Here is a 26387-nt window from a genome sequence, read left to right on the forward strand (position 1 = left end):
CCTTAGTGTGTGTCATGTTATCTGTGTAACTGTTTATTTGTTGGAAGCCGGAGCGGAGCCATTCCTCTGAAGTGCTGCAGGCAGATGAATGAAGTGACATGCAAAGAAGTACATTTGTTAAATTGCTGGTAGCTGAAGTCTGAAATCTTATCAACGGTCTTCTAAACATGAGGAAGTGCACTAATCTTATATAAGCCTGCTGTATGAGGAAATATGTTAACATGTTGCGTACATACAGAGGTTGCACTTTTTCAGTTGCACAGATGGACCATTTACAGAATTTTTAAATTGTATAACTCGACCCAACAAACATACATTTTGCACCCAAAGAATATTTGATCACTTGAAATGTTTTTGCCTACTGTAATACTTTTGACAACATCTTCCCATTTGTCAGTGGGTTGTAAATACAATATGCAGTTTTTAACAGCATACACTTTAACATTATTCAGTTACCCAAACATTTTGTCCAACAAGATACAAGATACATTTTTGTCTTGTGCCTAAAACAAGAAATGGCAAAAGGTGTTTTCCCCAATCTTCTCCAAGAATGTGAAAAAATCTACAATTGAATAAGACAATGGCACGTTTGTCAGGATTTTCTAAAAAATCTAATTCAACTCTTAATTGTTTTACATTTCCTCAGATTATGTTCAAGGGACTTTCCATAGTTGTTGTGGTTATTTAATTACAGCTAATCAAGGTGACCTGCCCTATGGTCATCCTGTAATTACTGTCTGTAGCCCATCTCATTTCTATGTGATTTGCTACACTCTAGGAATTTCAGAGTGTAGTAAATTAAATAGCTTTTGGCTAAAGTCATTCACGTGTTCATAGGATGTGAGCCCTTTCAAGCTTTCAGTAAGAATGAAGACCCTCACTTGTTAGCGTGAAAGAGATGACTTTTCTGGTGAAAAATCTGTTAAATCAGGTTGTGCCACAGTGTTAATGTCACCTGAGAATCTGAAAACAACTGCAACAACTGCTACTCTCCTCGTTTTTGTCAGATGAGATGGACTGATGATCCAAATGAACACACTCCTGTTAGGGGAGAGAACATATCAAAATCAGCCTTTAAATACAATATGATATTATCATTTATTTTGTACAAGTTGACAAATTTATGTAAAGTGCATATCAAACTGAATTGTGAGTAGGACTACATACAAACAAAAAACATTTTTTTAGTTCCTACCTTGAAGAGATGACTTTAAAATCAAAAGATTTATCCTAGAAAGATTTTCACTATTAGTTCATGTGACTGGGGATTTTAGTTTCCAGGCAAAGTCCTGAGGGACATGGTTAAATAAAATAAAAAAAATAGCTGGGGGGGAATGTTACAACTTTTCTCCAATCACATCATAATTCCTACTGTGATATATATAATTGCTTACAGCTTCACAAACCTGAGCTTCATAATAGGGTCATTAATCCAGACTGACTTCAACAAACAACATTTTTAGGATAGCCTGATTATTAGAGCCTAAATATTAGAGGAATCGTGATGATTGCAATGTAGATTTCAACAAACCTGTCTTTGCACACAATTACATTTGCAGTAAGAAATGTAATTCACGAAAATCAGCATTTAAAAAAAAAAAAAAAAAAAAAAAAAGTCTACTGTGATCTGTGCTCAGCCTGCAGCAGACAGGTGCAGCCGCCGTGTGCTGGATGAGCTGGATGTGCTGGATGTGCCCTGTGCGCTCAGCAGGCTCCCGAGGCCATGAGGAGCTCAACGTGACAGCCGGTACCGCCTCATGACAACAAGCACGGACTCCACACACTCAGCCATGCACAGGTGCACGTGGTTCTCCCGCCACCGCACTGTTTATACTAGAGCCCACCTGCATTCTGCAGACATGTTCTGTACAACAGTGTAATAGTATACGTTGTTTATCATTATTATTAACAGTATTATCATTATTATTGTTGTTGTTATTGTCATCGTTATCGTTATTATAATTAATAATGTTATCATTAATATTATTATCATTATTATTAGTATGTATTATTTTGTTCTGTGGCAATAAAATCAAACATAATTAATGGATGTAAAAGCATTTAACACTACACATTTTTGCACGTTTGACGGCACATTGAATATAAAACTATGAATATAAAAGCGGTTGAAAAACGTTGTTCACTGAGTAGAGCTCATAATGTTTCTAAAACCTTCCTGCCTCCACATAACACTCATAAAGCACTCAGTTAAAAGTCACTTCACTGCACTTGATGGTTTTCTGTTTTTAATCCTGAAGGGTGTCATGTATGCCTCTGGCTACTAAAGTCTTTTAATTGTGTTGTTTTACTTCTTTTTTTTTCCTTTTTTTTATTAGCAGTAGGGAGGCTACCTTACCCATTTGCCTCTCGTGCCCCAGGCCTGCGCTGGTTCGCTGCCAGTACGTTCCCCGCGCAGTGGCGCGCGCAGCCTTGTTTCCATACACTTCAGCATGGTGGTACACGGGATCCGACACGCGCCTCCCTTTGCTCTGACGTCCGCCGCTGTCCGCCCACTGAGGCTTCTTATCGGCAGAAAGTGGGCCGTCCCTCCGCCGAGGATACAGCGCCGTTTAACACGTGAGCCTCATGTGACGGAGGTAGGTCAGGCTGAGCGGAGAGTCAGAGGGTTTATTTAACTCGTCGCTCTGTCCTCCCCCACTTTCCCAACACGCCACCAAGAGGGTTGCCTTCCTTCAGCGGCGGGACCACGGCGTGGAAATCGCAAGGACTAACTTGAAACAATTCTCAAACCTAAAAAAAAAAACCTTTACATGAATTAGCCTCGTGTTGAATTATGAAAATCTGTTAAAATTTTGAGCTTTTTTTTGTAAAGCATTTTGGTGCATCTCACAAACCGCAACAATTTTTTTTCAGCACGTTTAAATAAATGCGTGTTTTTTTGTGACTGCATTGGAAAAGTACCTCGACTTTGACTGCGTAACTGGAGTAAAAAAAGAATGGAACGAATTCCAAGCGCGCAGCCACCTCCTCTGTCCAAACACCAGGCTGATCTGTCAGACGTGCAGGGGTAAGTTACACTTTGAAAAATGTGCTCAGTAGACTCTGAAGCCTTTGTCTCAGGCCACTGGTCTGTATTATTTATTCTGTCTCATACACTTCACCGAACCATCACCTGATATCTCATTGTTCTTATCTCTTTATGTTCATTTAGGATGGATTTCCCGATGTATGTTTATAAACCCAGGCGGGGAATGAAGAGAGGAGAGGACAGCAAGGTTTGTTATTATTATTTTTTATGTTTATTGCCAACTTGTAAAATTACAGTTTAACCATAGAGCTCTTATTAAATGGTGTGAACTAGAAGGGAAGAATTAGGCTGGTAGTAGTCCTGTAGTTCCATAAATGGCTGACCTAATTTCTGCTGTGACATAACTCCTGGAGAGCTCCCTATCAGTGACTGCCTCTGATCATAAAGATCTGTGTGCTGCCATGATCAGCTGAATTTACCTTACAATGCTGTTTATTCTTGCAGGAAACCTACAAGCTGCCTCACAGACTTATTGAGAAGAAAAGGCGTGACCGGATAAACGAGTGCATCGCGCAGTTGAAAGATTTATTACCAGAGCACCTGAAACTCACGGTAAGTTCATGCTGTAGCTTGGAGGGATAATGGGATTCAGTGAATTGAGTGGCATGCACCATCGAGTGGCTGATCAGTGGTATTACATCCTCTGAGCTGAGTGCGTCAGCAGTCAGTGAATGACAGCTCTCTTTGAAGGATGTGTCATGTTTCATCGCTTCAAGTGGAGATTTTAAAAACTGAGTTCAATCCAATCCAAAATTAAATTTAGTTATGATAAAATTAATAGACCAGAGTGGATATTATTTATGAAATGAATATTATCTTTTATCATAATAATCCTATCCTAATCATTATTTATGTTGGCTGTTGTTTTAGTGATCATGATCATATTTGAGATCATGTATAAGTGGGTCGGAGCGCTTATTTCCTATGCGTTATGTAAGAGGTGAGGATGTGCTGACTGTGTGTGTGTCTCTTACAGACTCTGGGCCATCTGGAGAAGGCTGTGGTTTTAGAGCTGACGCTCAAGCATGTGAAAGCCCTCACCTCTCTTCTGGAGCAACAGCAGCAGAAGATCCTCGCTCTGCAGAATGGCATTGAAATTGGTGAGCTGCGGATCACTTAGACACACACACAAATACACATGTAGAACAAGATGTTCTTGTCGGACAGAATGTAAATTATCAAGATGAATATGCAATGATGGGAACATGCAGAGTTGCAGGCAAATAAGAAACTCAAAACATAGCTACAGCTGTTGGAAAAGAGACTAAAAATCAGCAAAATCTCTCATCTATATCAAATTTCAGAATTTCTGACTGTGTGGTTTCTTGCTGTGTTTATAGAGCAGCCTCCTGTCAGCCAGGAGAAGTCAGAGGAGATGTTCCGTTCTGGCTTCCACATGTGTGCCAAGGAGATTCTTCAGTATCTAGCCAGTCATGAGACTGAAGGAGACTTCACGCCGTCCCATGTGATCAATCACCTTCACAAGTTAGCTGCGGAGGTGCTGCAAAATCCAGTCCGACCCCGCACCCCTCTCAGCCCCCGACACGAGGAAAAAATCCCTACCTACCACCAACCTCACAAGGAGATGCACACCAGCTTACCCCCTAAACCCAGCGAGGGCTATGGGAGGAACTGTGTGCCTGTCATCCAGCGGGCGTACGCTCCGCCGAGTAGTGAGCAGAGTGGCAGTGATACGGATACAGACAGCGGCTACGGGGGAGAGCTGGAGAAGAATGAATCAGGGGCACCACAGGGGCGCCCAGATTATTACGGCCAGGAGAGCCAGCTGAAGCGAGCGCTGGGAGAGCGGCAGAGCTCCAGCATCAAGCAGGAGGATGATGAGCCGCGCCACAAACGACCCCGGGTGGAGTCGTCTGAAGATGAGCTGCTGTCAGGTGGAGAGTCGTCAACTTCGTCGTCCTCTAGCGGTTATGGTAGTTACATGAGCGTATCCCCCAACCATCCACCTCCTCCACATCCCCTCTGCATGCCTTTCTACCTCATTCCACCCTCTGCTGCAGCCTACCTGCCAATGCTGGAGAAATGCTGGTACCCCGGAGCCGTGCCCATGCTCTACTCTGGCGTTGGAGGCTCCGCACCCACCATGTCCAGTGAAAGACCGCCTCCACCTCAGCTAGTGTTGTCTCCCAGGGGAGGCTCCCCAGCCCCAGCCATATCTCAGACCCCCATGGACTCCCCTGCCCTCCTTCAGGCACTAAAGCAGGTACCACCCCTCAACCTGGAAACCAAAGACTGAGAGATGAGATGAACAGATGAAGAGATGATCCTGTTCTAGTACCTAGGAGCAGAGACAGTAGAAAACTGAGCCGTTCCATAAACCATCCTCATTCCTCTCCTCTGCCCCGCAGCCTGGAGGTCAAACAGCAAATCAGAGGACTTGTAGAAATGATCAAGGACAGATAGAGGGAGGGGGAGGGGGGGGGCGGCATCCATCCACACTTGGATGATGCAAAGCTCTGGTTGAATGTTCAATGCTCAGTCATATTACTCAGCGCAAATGTATCATATGAACTGGACCTGCCCTGCATACAAACACAAACACACACACACACACACACACACACACACACACACACACACACACACACACACTTGGTTGAATGTAAAGAAAGTAATGTTCTAGATGCTGCTGTTAAAGTATAAACGCCGATGACACTGATGCATCTCACTTGTAGCTGTTGCGATAGAGACATGCCATCTTTGTACTCTAGAAATCATTGCACCAAATGTTTAGTGGTAATATTTCACCCAAAGTTTGTCGCCTATGTCCTGTAGGTCACCATTATCATCACTGAAAATGCCCTTTGAACCAGACACTATGATGACCGACATCATAATAATACAAGGGTTCCCTTAGGTGTGTACAGACAAGAGTAAGGATACACCCAAAGCGCGGATGAAGGAATGGGCCACCACATGACCACACTGAATGAGAAGTCTTGTTTTTCATTGACTAACAGACAGATGAGATGGAGTTTCTGTAATTATTGTTCATAGACTTCTTGTACATTTCTATTTTTGATACCTGTTCTCGCACTCTGTCCATCTGGAGAGATAGAAAGAGGGAAGAGTGTGGACAAATGTATGTTGTGTACTCAGAAACTGTGTACATACTGTAGCACTGTGCTGGACCTGGTCTGCATACTCAACATCTGTTTCTGCTCAAGTCAAACCTGGTGTTTGTTCTTGCTGTTGCCTTTTACTTGTGAAAAGCTGATAAATCTCAGATGTTCATTCTCTGTACTGCGTATGAATACTGGAGTCAAAGGAGCGATGAGGAGAGAAGTGAATGTAAAAGTTTTACCAGAAGACTAGTTTTCTATAGAAAGAGGTACTTGAGATTTTATATTTTGGGACCTACATGAAAGATGTTTGATGTACATATTTTGTCTATAAATGTTGATATACATTATATAAGTGTATTAATAAAGTATTTTTTTCCCGTGGAAATTTGCTTTGACTGTATGTGTGTGAAAGAGAAGGGAGAGTGTGTGAAAACATCTAGTAATGAAATTCAATTTGTCCAGATTTAGTTCTTTTACAGCAACAAAACATTCATGTCACAGGGAACACTTATGTAATGACAGCGCTGTAGCCCAGATCTCCTGCTGGGTAACCGTCTGTGCCCACTAAAACAAGTAAACATGCATGAATGTAAACAGTTTCTGTTAATGTCCTGAGGCAATAATCAGGATCCATCTGCATGACAAGGAAACATTCCCCATGCTTTTACTGGCCGTATGACTCAATATAACATGCATTTATTTACTTGTGATATCTCTCTCAGTATTTACACTCTTGGCACTATACTCTGCATTCTGCAGAAGTACATCAAAAACGTAGATGCATAAATCATAATAAATACTACTCATCACCGAAACCTGTGTTGAGCAATCCCATTTTTCAGCTACATCATAGCGTTTATAATCATAGTTTCATCTCATGCTGCAACACATTTGCCTTTCTACAGCAGCCCAGAGTATCCAGTGTCAATGCTCAACATCATAAACTCTTCAACCACATACTATTAATGTTTCCGTTATCATTTCTGAGCTGTCGGAGTATAGTTGTATTCCATATTTGGTTTGTTTGTACAGACTCAGGCCATGGCCTGCACCTTAAATGGCATGAGTCCCATCTAAACAGTCTCTTGTTGTAGCTGTGGTCATGAGATACCATTAGCAAGCTGATTTTAGAAGTGTTGCTTATCCATTATTTCAGCCAATTTAACAATCTTTTATAGTTAAATGATCCCTTCCTTTAAGATTTCTCAGTTGTTGGGTCCAGGAGGCCAAGCGTTTAACATGCATAACATGTAACCACAACATCTCTGCTTTGACCTTTGTTGCACGTCATACCCATCTCTCCCTCCCACATTGTTTCCTGTCTGTTTCTATTTCTGTCAATCTGTCCAATTAAGGGCAAAAATTCCACCAAAAAAATTATCTTTCTAATGTGTCACTTTCAGTAGTTTATTATTTTAGCCACGTACTTCAGACAAGCGCCCATAGTAATTCAGTTGTTTAAGAATTTTTAGCAACAAATGAAATCCATTTGGTCAAATATGTGATAATTCGATTTGTATTGGTGCCTTAATCATTCAGGAAAGCTATGTTGATGAGTTGACGAGCACTGACACTACTGAAGCTCTGTCGCAGCACCCATTTGTAAAACTACAAGATATTTGCACATTATATTAAAAGGCGTAAATGTCAAAATAAACAACTGTTGCTCAACCAACTTCTATTCAAGGGCTATGCTAATCTGTACCATCCTGTTATTCCCTCTCCCAGTCAAGGCTTTGACATAAACATACCATTAGATCATTGAACCTTTATTGCCACCTGCTGGGGATTTACAATACCCACATCCTTGTCAGCAACATTAATTTAGAGCAAATTATTTGTTCTCAAAAGTTGGCTTGTTTTTGTCTGGTTTAATACAAATGAGCTTCAACACAACATTAAATGTTTACAGTATTCATAATTTAGATTTCAACCAGCAATCATCCAAAATAAGACATTATTCAAATCTACCATTAAAAATTATTGTCTGTGTAACAATTTACACATATTTACCATGATATTTAATCTTTAAAGCTCCCATGTGTAAGATTTGAAAATATCTCACTTGGTAATCCTACATGATTATATTCTAGTTTCTACAAACAAAATCTTATGCATCACAATAATGGTTAACCCCTGATCTGATGGGGTAATACATTGTTCATTCCATTCCATTAAAATATAAATTAATAATGTTAATGTTGTTGCTGAGAAATCCTCTTCACCACTCCCTGCTATTTGCTTTCCACCTTAACACTCAACACCATTAGTGTTTATGTTCCCCTGTGCACTCTCCTTTATATTTGGCCACGCTTCGCCTATGAGAACGGAGGAATACGTGATGCTTGTAGAGGCTCGGGTGAGAGGATAAAGCTGGATTACGACAGGCAACCGTTCCAGCCACAATGTTTGGTCGCAAGCTTAAGATCTCCAAGGTAGGGAGGGGACCCTGGAGTGAAGGAAAGACCCGGGTAGAAGTCCTGTGCTGGGGCTCAAAACCCGTCTGGGGAAGGAAGGATCTGGGGATGTGGGATCCAAGGCCTGGACTGGGCTGAGTTTTACAATGTGGCACGCTGTGAGGGGGGCTGAGGGAAAAGGAAAGACTGCGTGGGACTAGAGTTGCCCCGTTGGCACCAAGACTCCAACCCAAACATCGTGCTTTCCGCTGAGGTTCAGTGTGTACCACCAAAGGCTGTTCAGACAGAAGACTGCGGCAGGACCTGCGAACACAGGAGGTATTCTGGGTATTTTGAATGTCTGTTCTCCCTTCACACCCCCTCTTTGGAGATGATGATGTCAGCTGCGTCGTTTTCTCTCCAACAGCTCGGTTCTCCTTGCCCGAATGGCGAAAAGCAGCAACAGCATGCGGCTTCTGACCTGATGGTTTATGTGTTGTTTCAACCCCCTCTGAAGATGTGTGGTCTGAGGCGAACTGGGTGGTGAGAGGTGCATAAGAAATAGCAGTTTGCCTCTGAAGGAGAGGTCTGGGTCGCCTCACGGGGGCTCCCTCCACCAGCAGGTTGACACCCACATACTGAGGAATTTCAACTGCAGCCTGGGAGGTTGATAAAGTAAAAAACAAATGAATGCATTTAGTATAGCATCTATTATTCATTGGAATCCCAAACCTCAAGATACAGAGCATTCCCACCTGTTTGTAGATTAGCTGGAAACCTCCTGTGTAAGCACTGGAATCAGTCCGCCAGTCCAGCACAACCCTCAGTGTGTCCAGCTGCACAGCAGGGCAGAGGCGGGCAGTCACAGCAGTGGAACAGGACATAGTCGGACTGGCATTGATCTCTAGCAGCCAAGGCCTCAGATCTCTGCCCAGCATAAAGTCTGCTCCGTAGAGCTCAAAGCTTGCCTTGCGGGGCTCGATTATGTCCTGGGCTGTTTGCAGGGCGCGGACCACTGCTTGCTGCATGCCAGGTACCACCACTGACTCCCATTTTGCTCCACAGCCTTGCTGCTGCAGAAAAGCCCTAAACTCAGAGCAGGACCACATATTGTCCTGAGGTAGGCCTGGATGACGGTCGTGAGATGGCTGGAAGTGCTTCTGGATGGAGTTGTTGCACAGGTGGACTGAGCTGAGTAAAGGATATGAAGGTAAGTGTAAAGTGTGGTTTGAGTAAAATAGGTACATTTAGCCAGAGCACACGAATAAAATCTGTCTGACCTGTCCAGAGTTTTTGTTGAGTAGGGCTGAGTGGAGAACCGCAGGTAGCACTCTCTGTAGAACCACACAGTCAGAGGGTTCCAGTCAGTGACAAGGAACCACTGACGGAGGTCAAACTTGGTGCCATGGATCAACAGAGGACGTTCCAGGTATTTCTGAACCACCCACTTACTCTCCTTAGTCATGGCTCTGTCTGTGTCCACGAGTGCCAAGATCTCGTCCAGGTGATTCATACACATAATACCTGCATGGTGGCGGTTGGCGTGACATGGAAAAGAAAAAAGGCACCAAAATCTGACTGAAACACATCAAAACTATGTTACTGACAACAACAGTTTCAGTGGCTGCAAACACGGTGTTTTACAAGGCCCTCAAATCAAAGTACCAGTATTTTGGTTTTGTGTAGAATTGCAGGCCAACATTCGTTCATCACACACTAAGGGAATCACATTAATATTTCCTTTGTTCCAATCAAATGTAGAAAACAGAAGCAATAACAACATCTACATGTCACAGGTCACACTATGTCCATAATATTCAGAACAAAAAAAGAAAGATTTTTTTTTTCAATATTCCAATATTGTGCAGCCTTAACGGAGCAGAAGTATAAGATTCATTTATTACATTACCAGGTAGCTGTTATGTTGCTGAGAAAGAAAGTCTCACCTCGTCCTCTCGACTTGGCACCCGGTTTGATGATCCAGATGTTATTCAGTCCATCTGTGTCCAGCTGAGGGCAAGCCTCCTGCAGTTTGGTTAACATGGCTTGGCAGCACTCCACAAACACACTGCTACCCCTGATCAATGCACCTTCACTACATACAAACAATTTATTAGAATTTTAGATTGACCTTTCATTCATTTACAGATTAATCAACTCATTTTATTATGTTTTACTCCAGACAGTAATTGTGCTGGCTATCCACCCTCTCAAAGACCTCATGTGTCCAGATTATTATGAATCTATTAATATCACTTCATTTGGAAAGTTCTGTTCTGAAACCTACCTACGTTTGTTGCATCTTTACAGACAGTAACTGTTCACTAGTTGCATACTGTATGTTACATACAGAAAAATCACAGATTCAACTAGAAGGGCACTCTGAGGGTGAAGACCTCTGATGCCATTGTCGAACAACATGAACCAGACCAGAATTCATAGTAAATGATTCATATCTGCCCTAAAATTGAATGGCCCCTGGCCCCTGGCCCATGTCCCATCCCTCCACCAAGTTTGGTGCAAATCGGTTCAGTACCTTTGCATAAAACTGCTGAAAAATAAACAGCAGCAAGCAGTGAATATTAATTAATGGACGTTACTGTTCATTGCAATGCACAAAAGACATGGAGGGAGCTGTGGGGCAACAGTTTCATCAACAGTTCAGAAAACAAAAAAGGAAAGTCATCTTACTATTTGCAAAGATTTTAATCTAAAATAGGCAGCAGCGTTCTGAAGATGTAGCTCAGTGTTTTTTTTTTTCCAAAATGGCACTGTAGGCCACATACATTACTTGTATACCAACTGCCAAAATACTGAACTATAAATATTAGCAGTATCATGTATTTTCTATGTGTTTCTTTATACAGTAGTATGGACCTGGAACATGCTGTATCATTCCAGTGGCCCCACTATTTAAACTAAGCTCAACTCTGACTCTGTATTTAACTCCGACCTGAGGTCTCACATGAACTCTAGTTTAAAAACATACACATACAGTATATTCTGTACGTATGCTGTATGTGTAATGCTTTTGACACTCTTCAGAACCTCAACTAATAGGTAATAACTCAGTAGATTTTTTTGAAAACATGTTTAAGGGTGAGTCTTTCTAATGACCTATATGAAGTTGATGGGCTGAGTCGGACTGTCAGTGCAGCAGATAAATTTAGTCTGACCTAAGAAGGATCATTCTAGAAGCTGCTGGAAAACATACTCACTGCACAACCATGTAGTAGTCTTGCAGAAACTCTGCCCACTGCTGTTCCTCCACAGCAGGGGGCGTTTCCACGGTTACATCAATGTCACCATGCTCTAAAACACTGAGAAACTTTTGACACACGTATAAAGCTGTGTTGATCATTTCTGGACCAACAAACCGATGCCCCACATGATCCAAATCTGCAGAAAGAAGGAAGATTTTTTTTACGTCATCATTGTCCTGCACTTCATATCATGACATATCGCGCAATTTTATTTCCTTTACTTTCAGAGATGCTGTTTTTGGCTTTTTGTTCTCGGACCACTGCTCCCTCTCTCCCCCATCTACTTGTCTCGACCACATGCTGCAGCAGGCTGGTGCAAGCTGTCCTCCTGAAGTCCTCTAGGTTTTCACAGCAAACAGAGCCATAGACAGAGAGGACATACAGGTTTGGTTAAGATGTTAATATAACATGAAGAGTGACAAGTCAATTTAAAACTTCCATTTACACTTGCTATTTCATTCCTCTCTTATCCAAGTGTGATTTTTTCCATATTCCATTCAAACTTAGACACATTATTGCATCTATGATAGAAAGGATTTTTGACTATGTGTCAATGGAGCCATACGGCAGACCTATGAATGCATGCTTCTCGTCCTCTGCCCCAAGCCTGTAGCATCGTGGGAAGAAGGTATCAGGATCTGCTGTATCAAACCACTGAAGGTTACGCAGGTTCACACAGAGCCCCACCTGAAAGAAAACAGAATTGTATACGTAGGAGCAGGCAGGGAGAACAAGTTGGCCAAAGTTGAGCATCTTGCATTTTTGCCAGTCAATCATTAGCAACTCTTTAGATGTGAGACCTTGGTGGTAAAAGTTCCAGCATTTGCATAGTGATTGGTCATTTGGTCATTCCGTAAGGAGCGACAGTCGATGCAATCCCGTCGTGTCGTCCAGTAGAAATATGCTGTTTCGTTTCGAACCAGGCGGGACTAGAATAAGTTAAGGCAACGTTAAGTTAGTGAGCCGACTGAGCCTGAAAGTACAGCATCATGGAATTAAAGACACACACATTCAATTGCTTTCAGACTGTGCAAGATGTCAGTGACAAGTTGTTTGGTTCACTTGAACGTTATCTTACCATGAGGTCATACATGTCATCGTGGTTCTCCTCTTTCTCGCCTTCATCCACTCTCTCTGAAAACAGATAAGTAAAGTGTGTGTGTAAAGGGCAGGGGTCTGTGTTATAGGCCTGTCATGTGGTACATAATGTATCATTCATCAGGTGAAGGGGTCTAGTGCTCCAGTTACATATACATCCACTCCACTCCACTTTTAGCTTTGACAGCTACACAAGACTATTACTCATCTTTCTTTTGGACTAAATCTAAGTCATTGGTTGGACAAATAAATATAATATAGATGATTGACTTGTGTTATATTTTGCTAGTTCTATGTGTGCAAAACCTTAAACCACACACACACACACACACACACACACACACACACACACACACACACACACACACACACATCATTGTTCCAGTATTTCTGTCTGTCTGTCTGTAAACTCCTTGTCTCACCAGTAACATCAGCACTGACAAGGCCATCATCCCCATCCTCCTCCTCATCACCATGGCAATGAGGTGCTCTCTGGACCGGAGGGGGCAAACGACGTTCCACCCACCCTCTGGCCCATAAGGCAGCACGGATCACAGGATAGGGCCCTTGCACTGAAAACACTTTCCTCAACTGAGAATGAGTGGAAAAGGAAATGTATAAGAGATGCGTAGATTTACTCCAAAGAGGATGGAGGATAAATATACAGAGTTGGTACAGTGACATCTGGTTTGTACATATAATCACCTTGACTGCTTTCTCCACCAATGCTTTAGCTGTTTTCAACCTGTCTGGTTTGATCGCAGGCAGGCTGGGCAAAATGCGGCGTATCCTCCCCTCTTGTAAGACTAAGAAAAAAAAAAAGAGAATGTGTCTGAAAATGTTTGTATATATATAGCTTCAGATTAATGTGTATATACATGTATATACAGATGTTAATCTGCTCTTACCTGGCATTTGCTGCATTTTACTTGTTCAAGTTCTCCTCTCTGATGATCAGTGTAATGCATTCACTTCCCTGGAACAGATATGTTATTATTAGCAATTATTTTCACGCCATCATATAATTCTAAAAATGTCTTCATTGTGATCATAATATAATATTAGGTAATATTAGGACATTAGCAATAAACAGAGAGAGAGCCATTATTATAAATGGGTTGTCTCTGTGGCTTATGAAGAAGGATCTAAATCGGGTCAAGCAGGCATCTAAATCTGGACAGAGCTGACTGAGGCTGTCAAACCTTTTCACTGACATGATCATGCTCACACACATACACACACACATGCAGACGGAGCACATAGCCTATATGCGCAAAAATAAAAGCATGTAGCTACTATGATTATTCAAGTTGTCACGACCGTGGATGACCGAGCGATTAGGCATAACAAACCATTTCTAAAATGCATTTCCATCACAAACAGCTCAGAGTTTACATTGAATATTAATATACAAACCTATTGTTGTCACTTCCCCAGTGACCCTACCACTCTGTCCATGGACTCCCCCGGTCCTGCTTCCTTCATGCTCCCGCAGACAGTTCCCATAACAACCATGCATGCTCCCACATAATGTTTATAGTTGCCATAACAACCGTGCCCAGGGAAGAAACAGGACGCCACATGCAGCTCGATGAAAAAAAAACAAAAAACTACCACCTTTAACCATGCGTCGAAGAAAGTGGGTCACTCAATCTGAAGCTATCAGTTGCGGTGTAGTTTACACGTGTAGGTGACGTGCACAAGAACAATTAAACCTGCCGAGACACGACACGAAGACATATCTGATATCCGCTATCTAAGATCGGTGAACCGTGGGGACCAAGCGGCTGCGGAGGGTCAATCTGTTGCAGCAAAATCCAGTCAAGTGTTTGTTAGTGTGGCAGGGGGACAGTCTCATACTTGTTCTATTCCAAAGGGTTCATGATGAGGCTAATGTGGAGGAAGGCACTACGGACCTAAGTGTAATTCATATTTTGTTTACTTGCTTATGAATACAGGCGACCATCTGCAGTGGTTAAAGCAAAACTGCCAGTCCTGGATCTCAAATAATAGGCTAAACTCATTGTCACTATGTCAGACATGAGCACATGAGCTGTATGCTTTGTGTATGGATTATAATGTATACTTGGTGCAATGCTTTAGCTTCCCACAAGATGGCATCCAAGACTTTCTAGTAGGCCTATGTTTTAGTGTGTAACAAGATCAATTAGATCCATCATGTCTCTTCTTGTTTTCCCTTTCATCTCATGTGCTCACTGCTCACTTTAGCATTCATGTTTGACTGCTGAGGAACCCTTTCATGTCTTGTTTGAATAGGGTAAATTATATTTCCATTGTATCCTATTTGATACATACTGTATCTACTCCACTGAATTACAAAGGAACATATTGTAGGCTTACTTTCTCTCTGGTGCATGTATTTAATAGCTGTAGTTGGTAGTTACTACATTTTTCTAATACAACATAGCATCATATAATAAAACAGAATACATTATTATAGCTTATTATAATAGACTATATAAAGTAGTTCAAATTTGTGCTAGTCATCTACATGCTAATGCCTCAATGATAATGATTTAATAATGTAAACCTGAATGAAGGGGACATTCTGCACAATTAGTATTTTTATGCTTGATACTTTACACATATTTTGCTGCTTCTACTTTTATTCAGGTTAAATTTTTATGGATGAGGACTGTAACTTATAATGGAGTATTTTTGAATTGCTACTGTCCTTTACTCATGTAAAGGATTTAGCCTACAGTGACGGGGAAGCTACTTCAAAAGCATAACTTTGCAAGCTTCTAATTACTTCACATTGGAAGAAGTTGAACTACAGCAAGGTTAGCATAGGGAGAAATATAGTTTGGTTAACTAAAGCTACTTAGAAAACGTACAAAAAAGGATCAAAATTCGCATACATGTGACACAAAATTATAAGAAAATATAATACGAAAAAGTCAGAGCCAGCAAAAACTGCTGCTCAATTGAGTTTATTGCAAAAAAAATCCTACTTGTTCACAGGTAATAACATAAACAAAATAATAAAATAGCCCTTTATTCATGGGAAAGTAAAAAGGAACATCAGCTTTGCTTTTGTAAACAATAACTGCTCAAGTATGGCCATGGTGATTCTTCCTCAGGCTGAAATTCGGGAGGTTTATCCATGATAACGTTGATGTGACCACTGAGCAGCACCCTTAGTTTCAGTAGTTAGGTAAACAAAAAAAGTAATTTAACTACATATGCTCATATGAATGTAGTTGAACTACCGGAAAGCTACTGCAACATGTAGGTAAGACAACTAGTTTAACTATATAGTCCACTGCTCCCCAACATTGCTTACCTAAATATTTTTTCTACCAGTGGACTTTTTAAAAATAAGTAAGTATCCTAAATCAGCCTAATTATGAATAAACAGTTTGTCTGCTTGTATTTAATTGTTTTATTGATTTTAATAGCTGGATGATGCAGAGTGTAACTGTGCTGTGTGCCAGTAAATGTATAAGAACGAGGGAACTGAAGCCTTTGGTGTGCACAGTGGTCTCAGTCCAGCAGCTGAACGTCACAAGCTACCAAACTGAACATTGTATAGCGTGAAGTAAAACATAGCTCTATAAGCTTATGACGGTTTTGGCTTTATTGTGTTGGAAAGCAGCAGTGCGTCGCAGCCCGTTGTGTGCCTCTGCGCTCTGATTGGCTGACGCTGCAGTGATGCTCTCTGCATCCTGCTCCCACAGCCAGGACAGGGAGGGAGGGAGGGAGGGGAGCTGGAAGCGCGGCCGGGAAATCATCATAACATAGGGGGGCAAAATTATGCTTTTCACCGTTTTCCTCATCTGGAAGAGATGTTTCCCCTCAACATGTCTGCAGAAACAGAAGTAGCTGCTGTCGCCAGCTCGTGACTGCTCCTTCAAAAAAAACAAAACACGTCCTCAGACAGCGCAGAGAGCCTGATCAGACCGAAAAGTCTCACCTTTACACTCCGTGAAGACTGAGCAGGTGCACCCAAAGGCCACGAGCATGCCCGTCAACGACTCCGAGAGCATACTGAGCTACCAGGTAAAGTGTCCTTTAATACATGGCGCGTTGCTTTGACACGGTGGAGCGGCACAGAGCAGGCTGAACACAAGCTCCAACAACTGTTAGAAATTCTCTGCTCTAACTCACAATTTGCTGCTGGAATAATGGACTGTGGCATGTTTAAGGAACTATTTGATGACAGGAACGATCACCTGCTGCAGTGTTTTAAAATTATCAGGGTTTTTTTTTTTTCTCGCATATTTTACGTCTGAGAAGACTCAGTAAACGTTATCTCTGCATCCCTGCAGGATGCTGCTGTATGCTACGTGTGCGGAGGATGTTGTTGATATTGTTATTCTGAGGTGCAAACACGTGCAGTGATTCCTGGGAGCGGATCACATCGCAATGCACTGACAGATCTTACTTCTTTTTAGACTGATCACACATGGCAAGCACACATGGATTATTGTAGGAGTGCCGCAGATTATTACTGATCAGATTCAGACACATTTTAAAACACAGCGCTCATTAAAATGTCAACGGCTCCTCCTGAAGTCGCGCGTGTGTGTGTGCGTGTGTGCGTGTGTGTGTGTGGAACAACAAGAATGGGACGGTGTGTGGGATTTTCAGCTCACTCTCGCGTGTTATTTTCCCAGTTACCCTCAAATGACCTTGACGCCATCCTTACACTGTGCACCATACAGCGCTGGGTGTCCATACATGTTCTTTATTAGCCAATCCTAGCAGCAGGGGGGAGGACAGTGTGACGGAGGAAACGGTTTTGATCCTTATGTCCTGTTGATGTGTGATCCATTATAAAACCCTCGGTTAGCTGATGAGGCAGGGGTAACCAAGGAACCAGTAAGGACAAATGGACCATTGAAACACGCTCAGGGATGTTTATTCAAGCTGGTATGCACTACCAAGGCATGCAGTATCATAGCTTAAAGGACTTAATTTAGCCTACCCTAACATGGCTATGTCATCATGGTGAGTTATAATAACATCCTGTCTGAGGGCAGGAGACAGATGGAGAAGTGCCAGAGGTGGAGCTGGAAAGTCTCTGATATGATTAGACAGCTTTCAGACAGGGAGGGAAAATTGCCAAGGAGCCTCACTCTTCAAACATTACCAGCTTACTGTCACTAAAGACAACCTGTAAGTTTGTCTCTCCTCCATATCTGTGGCAGTCTGGTCAATCAGCATGCACCGGTATCTTTTCCTTTCTCCCCACCTGAAATCTGTTGAAATGTTTGCTAAGGCACTGTTGAAGTGTCCCAAGCAGTGGGAGAGGTTTTCAGATCCTTTGATTGAGTATAAACAACAATATGAAAATATAAAAATACACAATTAGCCCAGAAGAAAAGGTTCTACATTCAATATTTTACTTTAAAAGTTTGGGAAATATTGGCAGTGTAATGTAGCAGCAGTACTCATGCAGAAGGATGCCTATCCACCGTGCTAAATTATTGATGTGTTGTTTTGTATGTTGCACTTTGCAGCATTAATGCCGTTAGTGAGCCAAGTGTTCCTAAGCTTAAATAAGCAATTTCTATTTTTATTTTATATATATTTATATTGTGTTCAATCTTTAAAGTGTCAGAAATTCAAATACAAATTCCTAAAGCTAAAGCTAAAGGTAATGTCTTCAAATTGCCACGTCCAAAACCCAAAGAATGAAGAAAAAACACAAATCCTCACAACTAAGGAGCTGGAACCAGAGTGTATTTGACATTTTTGTTATAAATGGTAAATGATAATCAACATATTTGCTGATTACTCTTCTGTTGGTTGTTTCAGCTCTACCTCATAATATACTGATAAGCATACACTCACATTTTTTTGGGGGGTTTATTACATGCTCTGTATTTATCTTTATCATACAATATTGTAAATGTAGTGGTAAAAGTACAATATTTCCATTTTCCATTTCCAAAAGGCTTATTCATGGAGTACTTATACTTTAAACTGAACTTCAGTTGTTAAGTAGATAGGCTATTGTAATTAGTTTTCACCTCTGGGTGCCCCTGAGTTAAGACCTAGAGCTGCTTAGTGGCCAGAAGTACACAAATTGGGGTTACATGAGCATTTCAAAGTGAAGGTGTGTGAACATAGTGTGGAGGTGAAAGGAAACACATTAGCAATCTTTTACAAGTAAATTAAAAGGTAAGTGATGAGAACAGTGTGCAGTCAAAGAGTAGCAAATCTAATTATGAACAGGGCTAGGTCAAAACCTAATATGTGATTGGGCTGCGTATAGTCAATGTGATTGACAATGTAGTTGAAAGCTGTCATGGAACCGCTGTAAACAACTGACATCACAGCGTCCTGTTTGCAATCTGCTTAGTGTCAGCTCGTTTCAGCCCTTCCCTTTGTGCTTTATGCTTCTCTCCTACTCTCTGTGCTCACACATAAAGAATATTAATACAGCCAAATTCTCAATGAAGTTGTTCTCATTTACATATTTTTCTGTTTCTGTTGTAAGACAACAGAACAACTTTGAAATAATAACTGAAATGTAAATCATTGAGACTACATGTTAACTTCCAAGACATTTCCAAGCTGCTGCGATGCACTGCTAAAATCCTGATTTTATAACTGTGACATTGTTTGACAAAATCACCAAACACAAAAGTTGAAGACAAAAACTGTGCTCTGTTTTTGGCTATATTTACTTTTCAAATGATCACTCAGAAAGAAAGTAAGAAGTGACAGAATATCTATCTCATTTTTTCTCTCACACAGTGCATGCCCCCCTTCTGGCATCAACAATAGTTTTCAACTACTGTATTTCCTCAAAAAGTGACAGGGGCCTTTATTTACCTCAACTACAGAAGGTAATGGGCCTTTATTTGAGGCAGGCTTGTATTAGATGCTGGTCTTTATTTCTAATTCCCTGCGTCTGATATGTATTATTGATTCATCCAGGTATTTTAGTATGAAGTGTGGTTTTCAGTTGCTCCCATTTGCCATATTAAACTTACTGCAACACTTACTGGAAAGTTTCAAATTAAAAGCTGTAGCATTTCCGTGGACAGAAAAAACTTTTATTTCTTAACAGGACTTTTAATGCTGTGCTGCAGTAAGCATGTTGTCTCATTTCCGGTTGCTGGTGTTTCTGTTGTTTTCAGATCTCCTAGTTTCTTCAGCAGTTACAGATGAGTTCTCTCTCTCCCTCCCACTCTCCTGCTCTCTCTGCTCGCTGTGTCTTATGTTTACTTATTCCCCTGCCTCTCTAGTAATAATGGTACATGTAATGAAAGTAGTTTATTTGCGATGATGGAGGCAAGGCTCAGTGATTTGGAAGCGCTACTCTACTTACCTGCAGCTTCCGAGCAGCTGGGAAACCAGGGTGTCAAGGTGACCGCCCGTAACAAGAGGTGTATCTGTAAGCCCACAGTTGACAGCCATACATTGTCCAGCAATATAATAGGTTTGAAGTAAAGTCTCTAAATCTAGTGACAGATGTGCTAAATTGGCAACACTGCAGGCTGTAAACGTCCGGCTAATAGAAACTGTTTACACCGAATCATTTTCAAAGCGCAATAGCCAGTAGGGAAACTACAACTCAGTCAAATGACATTCAGCTGACCGATGGTGGAAATATGATCACTCAGTCAGTCAGTCAGTCAGTCATGGACATTCACGATTATAGGGCTGGCCTTGCTGTTGCAGTCCAGCCAAAAACAAAACTCAAGAGAAATAATGTTCATGATTAAATACATCTAGTGCTATACTGCTCCTCTTAAACTGCCAAGGTGACAGTCAATATAACACTTTGGATTGATACTTGGACCTCAGAGAAGTACTGTATAGATACAAGACCTCATTCCTCACTTATACCACAGATTCTCTTCATATTTATGAGCTTACAGATGCTTGGAAATCAACAAGCCCAACAAATGCAAGCACAGACTCAGTCACATGCCACACTACAGTGCACTGACATACATACACTGACTGTCCTGTAACTGAGCCAAACTAAACCAGTGTGAAGAACTACATATATTCAGTTGGCACAAACGTAACGATGTGAGGGTCATTATGTTTTTTCAAGAATGTGATCAGTAAGTTCAGAAAATATATATATTGTTGTACATCTGAGACATGACAGCTTTTGATGGTGTTAGTATTTTCCCTGATACTGTAAGACTGTGAGTCTAGTTCCAGCTTAGTAATAATTTATGGCACTATGCATCATAAATTTGTCAAGCTTTTAGTCCTCCCAATACAAGATTGTCACAGTTCCCCTTTTCAGTCCTTTTACAGCAGCTATTTGGCATCCCTCCCAAGCTTTCACTTTAATCAGTTTGGTGGCACAGAGTCCATTTAGAGAGCACAATCCACAGTCAAGCTATCGGACGAGTCCATGTGTATTTTAAAGAGAAACACTGTAGTCTTGCACAAATCAGCAAAGGAAGTGAAATTTAATAATTCTGAGTTCTTTGCCTGTGAAAAGTGTCTCAAAACTTTAAATTTAATATTTTAAAGTGCACAATACATCACTCACATGTTTGAAAACTGTTACGGTACTGCAGCATGCACAGAGCCGCCACTTTACAGTCAGTAGAATGAATGAGTGGAAAAAAGTCCTCAAGCAACAGCAGCTCCAGATCCATTGACACAATGACTGGGAATCATCTAAACACACACATTTAGGAGTGTAGCATCTTTAGTGTTTGTTTTAGATTCACAATCCTCTCTAAATGCTTATTGTCTCAGAATTTTAATTACACTGTATGTTACCATGTTTTACCCACAAAACCAGCCGCATGAATCTTTCTAGAAAGAAAACAATTAGAGAGCGAGGGCTGTGGGGAGGCAGGATTGTATCTGTGATATTGAATAAGGTGTGTATGACTCATGCTATCCGTGGGCTGAGGCAGTCAAAACAGCCGCCCCTCTCATCCTATGTCCTCCAGATCTCTCCTTTCCTGTCTCACTCTTTCTCCATTACCTCTTCCTTTTCAAACATTCACATCCACCCCTCCCCTGAGTGAAGCGCTGTCACATGTGTTTCTGTGGCAGATTAGCGATGGTGCAACGCTATGAAGGGGCAGCATTAGCCTGCGGCTGTGGCAGCGAGTGCCAACGCTGGCTCTCAGACACAAAGCCCAGTCTGTAAGTGACAGGCCCAGTTGTCTGAGTCAGGATCTGTGTCCCTGCTGTCATTTCAGGGTGCTTCTCTGAGGGGAGGGGAGGGGAAGAGAGAGGGGTCTTCATATACAGAGGAGGAGAGGTGGGGGTGGTGGTGTGGGCAGGTAAAACAGGAGACTGCAGGCAAATACCATCAAGAGGAGTAGCAGAAGCTGTCTCAAGAGAAATGTCCAACAGGTGTTTTGTTAGATGGATTCAGTAGTGTCAGATATATCCAAAGACTGGAAAGCCCACGCTGCGCTGCTGATTCATGGCTGCACTTTTATGAATCTACAATTGATTGTTTTACATAGCTGTTAATCTCACTGGCGATGTAGTTATTGTATTATCAGAGTGAAAATCCCCCCCTGATAAACTTGCTCTCATAATAACAACAACTTGCTCACACAAGTATCATTTCTGCCAGAGTGGTCAATGTCTGTGATGCGTCTGGTCAGCTGTCCCTCTGGATTTCAAGCCTCTTCACAGTAACCACCAGGCCTCAGTCCTCTGGGGCCGGCTCCACTTACAGTCCTGATGGAGGTTTAGGGCATTCTGGCACAGCACATTGATTGCCCCGCTCAGTCGGGAGACTGGGATGCAAATCATTGCTGCTCTATTAGTTCATGACGACAACCAGTTCAAATTTTTTCACTGTAACGCACTTTGATATAATATCTCCTGATTTTGCTTGAGGTTGTTGCCAAAAAAACTAGTTTTATCTCCAAGAAATTTTGAGGGCGAGTCTTGCATTTCCTGGGCATCAAAGCCATGAACTCAGCACAGGAAGGGAGGGAAATTAAGCTTTAAATGCTGGGGAAAAAAGTTTTGAAGTCATAAAGCAACAGTCTGATGTATGATTATTTCTTTTCCTTCATTTTCTGCATCAAAGGGAGGTTTATCAGCATCATAAGTAGGACACTGTGTGCGACTGTACTATTCAGTTCTGCCCTGGGAATCTAACATCTTTCTGGGACAATCTGCCCTGCCAGCGAACGCATTGTGTATTTGTTTAGTTATCAAACGTAGGCGAGTGATAGCATCTCTCTATTTTTGTCTTTTGCATTTTGAGATGTGAGACAAGGGTGCCTAAAGTCTTTCATCATGTGAAACTGTGAAAGGGGCTCAAAAAATACACAAATGCACTGAGTAGAAGGATTAGTTTATGGAAGACGACGTTATTGTCAAAAACTAAATAAAATGAGAATGTGTCATTAGACACACAGCGAGTCATGCTGGAATAATCTGGAGGGCCAAACTGAATCTGTTGGGCTGTAGATATTTGTTATGTGCTACTGAAGCAAAAAGTGTTTGTAAGTTGTTAATTTTTAAATTTATAAGTCGGCCCCCTCGAGTCTTTTGATTTGGCACCATCATGTGCTTCTTTCATATCCAGCCACAGGACAGCTTCAGTGTGTGGTTTCCCATGGGTGGTTACCACTGATATGCCATAGTAAAGGACAGAAACTCAAGGACAGGCAGCCATTTTGGTGCTAGCTGTGGACTGCTTCTACAGTGCGGCAGCAGTAATCTGTGTGGAAAATTATTTTTGAGTCATAAACCCTCCTGTGCGCTGTGACCGATTCAAAGCTAGAGGACAAGAGCGAAGAACAAGTGACGGTTGCCAGGAGATATTGTCAGGCAGGAAAGCACAAATTATCCACCCTGTCAGTGGAAAATCACGCACATGTGCATGCTTTGAGGGTCACAGATGTGCTCACCCACAGAGAGAGAGCAAACAAAACTTTAAGTGCCGTGGGAGCTTTTTTATTAGCTGAAGCACTTAATGTGACACAAGAGACGTGAGTTGTGAATGACAGGGAACCATTAACCTGTTGGAAAAACACATACCTGCATGAAGTTACCATTAAGAAGGCGCCGTTAGCGAACTGTGACCAGGATGACTACGGGCTGTGAGTCATATTGTGTTATGAAGAGCAGGGACTCAGGAACATAATCGTGGCTTGGATGAACAGCATTGTAATCTGATCTCGCCCACTAAAGACGACCTGAAAGAAGATTTTTTTTTTCTGTTATGCCATTCTCTGAAACACAATTTCACCCACTCTGTGGTTATAGTTGCTCAATGAATCTCAGGAAAATGATCTCCCTGCTTTTCTGTGTGTGTGTGTGTATGTGTGTGTGTGTGTGTGCGTGCGCACAAATGGATGCAAACTAATTGATGATCTGATGGTCTACTGTCGTTTCTGGGACAAAGAGCTTTTAGAGTCTCTCTCTCCCTCTCTCATCCCCTCTGTCTTGTTGTGTGTCTATATGTTTTGTAAAGCTGCAGCAGTTCTAATGGAGCTGACTGCCTCCAGCCTGAGCCCAAACCCACACACTAGAAGCCCTAATTCACCAACCACAGCTGCACTGACTGATAAAATTGTGTGTGTGTGTGTGTGTGTGCGTGCGTGCGTGCGTGTGTGTGCGTGCAATCCAAAGGGATTGAGTCATAATGTATCAGACTATTGTTGGCACGGTTGTGGGGAGGGAGCCTCACTCACACATCTTCTGTGCCCAAAAGTAAGAACATGTTGATGTGGTGTTGAAGACATGTTATTTTCTATATTAAGTGTAAAGATCCCACTATGTCCAGGTGTGTGTCTTTTAGGGAGCATGGTGGATGGAATTAAAAGTAAACACAACATGTGATTGCTGTAGCTTTTCTTTCAGCTGAAGGAAAGTGAGAAAACATAACTGTAGTATTTGTTTGGATAATTGGTTAAAGGACTATGTGGAGCTGATAATGATAGAACATACAGCCTCAGCTCTCTAAGAAAGTGGTCTAATAAGAGAATGTGTGAAAAAAAAGACATTCAGTATAGTGATTCTGCCGCATGTAGAATTAATGGATTGTAATGAGAACTCAAAGAGATATCGCCTTTGGACATCAATGGTTAAGCTTATAAACTATTAATAATTATAAGTTAAGCTTCTTTTTTTTTGCTACATCACTCCATTCACCCACTGCACCAGCTTGGCTGACTTATGTGTTTTTAATAGAGACAGCGCTTGTTAGTAAGATCAAGTCATCGTTGGTCAGGTGTAGGTTCGGGTTTGGTTTTTGTCTTTTCATGAGATTAGTTGACAATAAAGAAAATCTAGATCATCACCAGACTTACCCTTGAAGCCAGGCTGCATGGTTGTTCATCTTAGTTTACAAATGTGAGGTTATGTTATGTATATTATACAGTATTATTAATATTTTCACTTCTAGAAGCAGCCCAGTGCTCGGTACAAGCACCATGTTGCTATACCAGTTATTAGTCAGTGAGTATCTCCACTCGACTAAGTGCTGCTTTAATTGCACTTTGACAAGGACAGGAGAATTTTACATGTAAACACACATTGTCACAAGCCTGTCACTTTATCCCTGTATAAACACAATTATAAAACCATGAGTCACAGCCATTGTTTGGCCCAAGCATGACTTCCTAATTAAGTGGCCTTCTTCTGTAAAAGGACAGAATTGTCTTGGGATAAAGAAGTGCTCAGCCATGGAAACAGAAAGAAATCCCACAGCACTGATATGTTGGAGAGAGTGTGAAAGGACGCAGAGAGGCAGTGCCAGGCCACCCACACCTGTGAATTAACTGGATGTCTTGGGATCCCAAATTTGTCTCCAACCACTGTGTGAATCATAAATGGCCGTCTGCGCTGATATGAGAAGGACTGCCATGAAATCATAACAGAAAGATTTTCAGAGTTGGATTTTGAATTTTTGCTGGTAATAAGGTAAGACATTTATCTGGCTGTACTGCATGTTCATTAGTTTTTTCTTTCCTTATCACAATCGTGCGCTAATATGCTTAGCTGTTCAGGTTTTAACAGCGCTGAGAGGCTAAAGGAACGAGACAGAAGATAAGAAACAGCTTAGGGATTTCAGAGATAATGCACACACACACACACACACACACATATACACACACACACACGCACACACACAGTACTATCCCCATTTATCACATTTCATAACTGCAGGGAGAAGCCAGCATGATGCAAAAGTGGGATTTTTTATGTCAATAAACTGTGTGTGGTGTTTTGTCAGCCAAACCCCAGGAGAACTAAGAAAAATCACTCCTTGCTCTTGCTGCATACACACATCTTACAGTAATACACACAGTCAAACACATGCACGGGGTACTTTAGTGCAAATGTAGTCTTATGTCCTGAAAAGTTTGAATAAAGGGCCCAATCATTTTCATTACCAAGATATATAGTTTTATGTTTCTCATAAGGTTTTGAACCAGAATAAATGAGGAGCCTGCTCTTACATGCTGCTCTGACAGACCAAGACATTTTTGTTTCCACTCCACTAAATACAAACTCGCGGCTCTTTCCAGTAGCACCTCAGGAAGATAAATTGCAATTA

At 41.6% G+C, this 26387-nt stretch overlaps 3 protein-coding genes across 3 annotated transcripts in view; 2 read left to right on the plus strand and 1 right to left on the minus strand.

Annotated features, from left to right (window-relative positions):
• Nucleotides 1–2608: 2608 nt before the first annotated feature.
• LOC111221968 (class E basic helix-loop-helix protein 40-like) lies at nt 2609–6511 on the plus strand. The gene is made up of 5 exons (XM_022745574.1): nt 2609–3028; nt 3173–3236; nt 3494–3601; nt 4026–4149; nt 4390–6511. Exons 1-5 carry the CDS (start codon nt 2958–2960, stop codon nt 5304–5306), a joined length of 1284 nt encoding a protein of 427 aa, XP_022601295.1. The 5' UTR covers nt 2609–2957; the 3' UTR covers nt 5307–6511.
• Nucleotides 6512–8401: 1890 nt separating this feature from the next.
• On the minus strand, nt 8402–14411 carry LOC111221617 (tubulin monoglycylase TTLL3-like). The gene is made up of 12 exons (XM_022745071.1): nt 14339–14411; nt 13598–13698; nt 13315–13483; nt 12873–12928; nt 12595–12723; nt 12367–12481; nt 12016–12132; nt 11750–11930; nt 10478–10626; nt 9812–10055; nt 9287–9722; nt 8402–9190 (listed from the first exon to the last, which is right to left on the minus strand). Exons 1-12 carry the CDS (start codon nt 14409–14411, stop codon nt 8402–8404), a joined length of 2559 nt encoding a protein of 852 aa, XP_022600792.1.
• A 2265-nt stretch (nt 14412–16676) lies between these two features.
• LOC111221618 (electroneutral sodium bicarbonate exchanger 1-like) overlaps nt 16677–26387 on the plus strand; it is a 31330-nt gene continuing 21619 nt past the window's right edge. The window contains exon 1 of the mRNA XM_022745072.1: nt 16677–16915. Within this exon, the coding sequence (XP_022600793.1) occupies nt 16877–16915 (39 nt within the window). The 5' untranslated portion in view covers nt 16677–16876. The remainder of the gene's footprint in view (nt 16916–26387) is intronic.

This window comes from Seriola dumerili, unplaced genomic scaffold (genome assembly GCF_002260705.1).
Source record: "Seriola dumerili isolate Sdu_G_001 unplaced genomic scaffold, Sdu_1.0 BDQW01000088.1, whole genome shotgun sequence".
Taxonomy (NCBI): domain Eukaryota; kingdom Metazoa; phylum Chordata; class Actinopteri; order Carangiformes; family Carangidae; genus Seriola; species Seriola dumerili.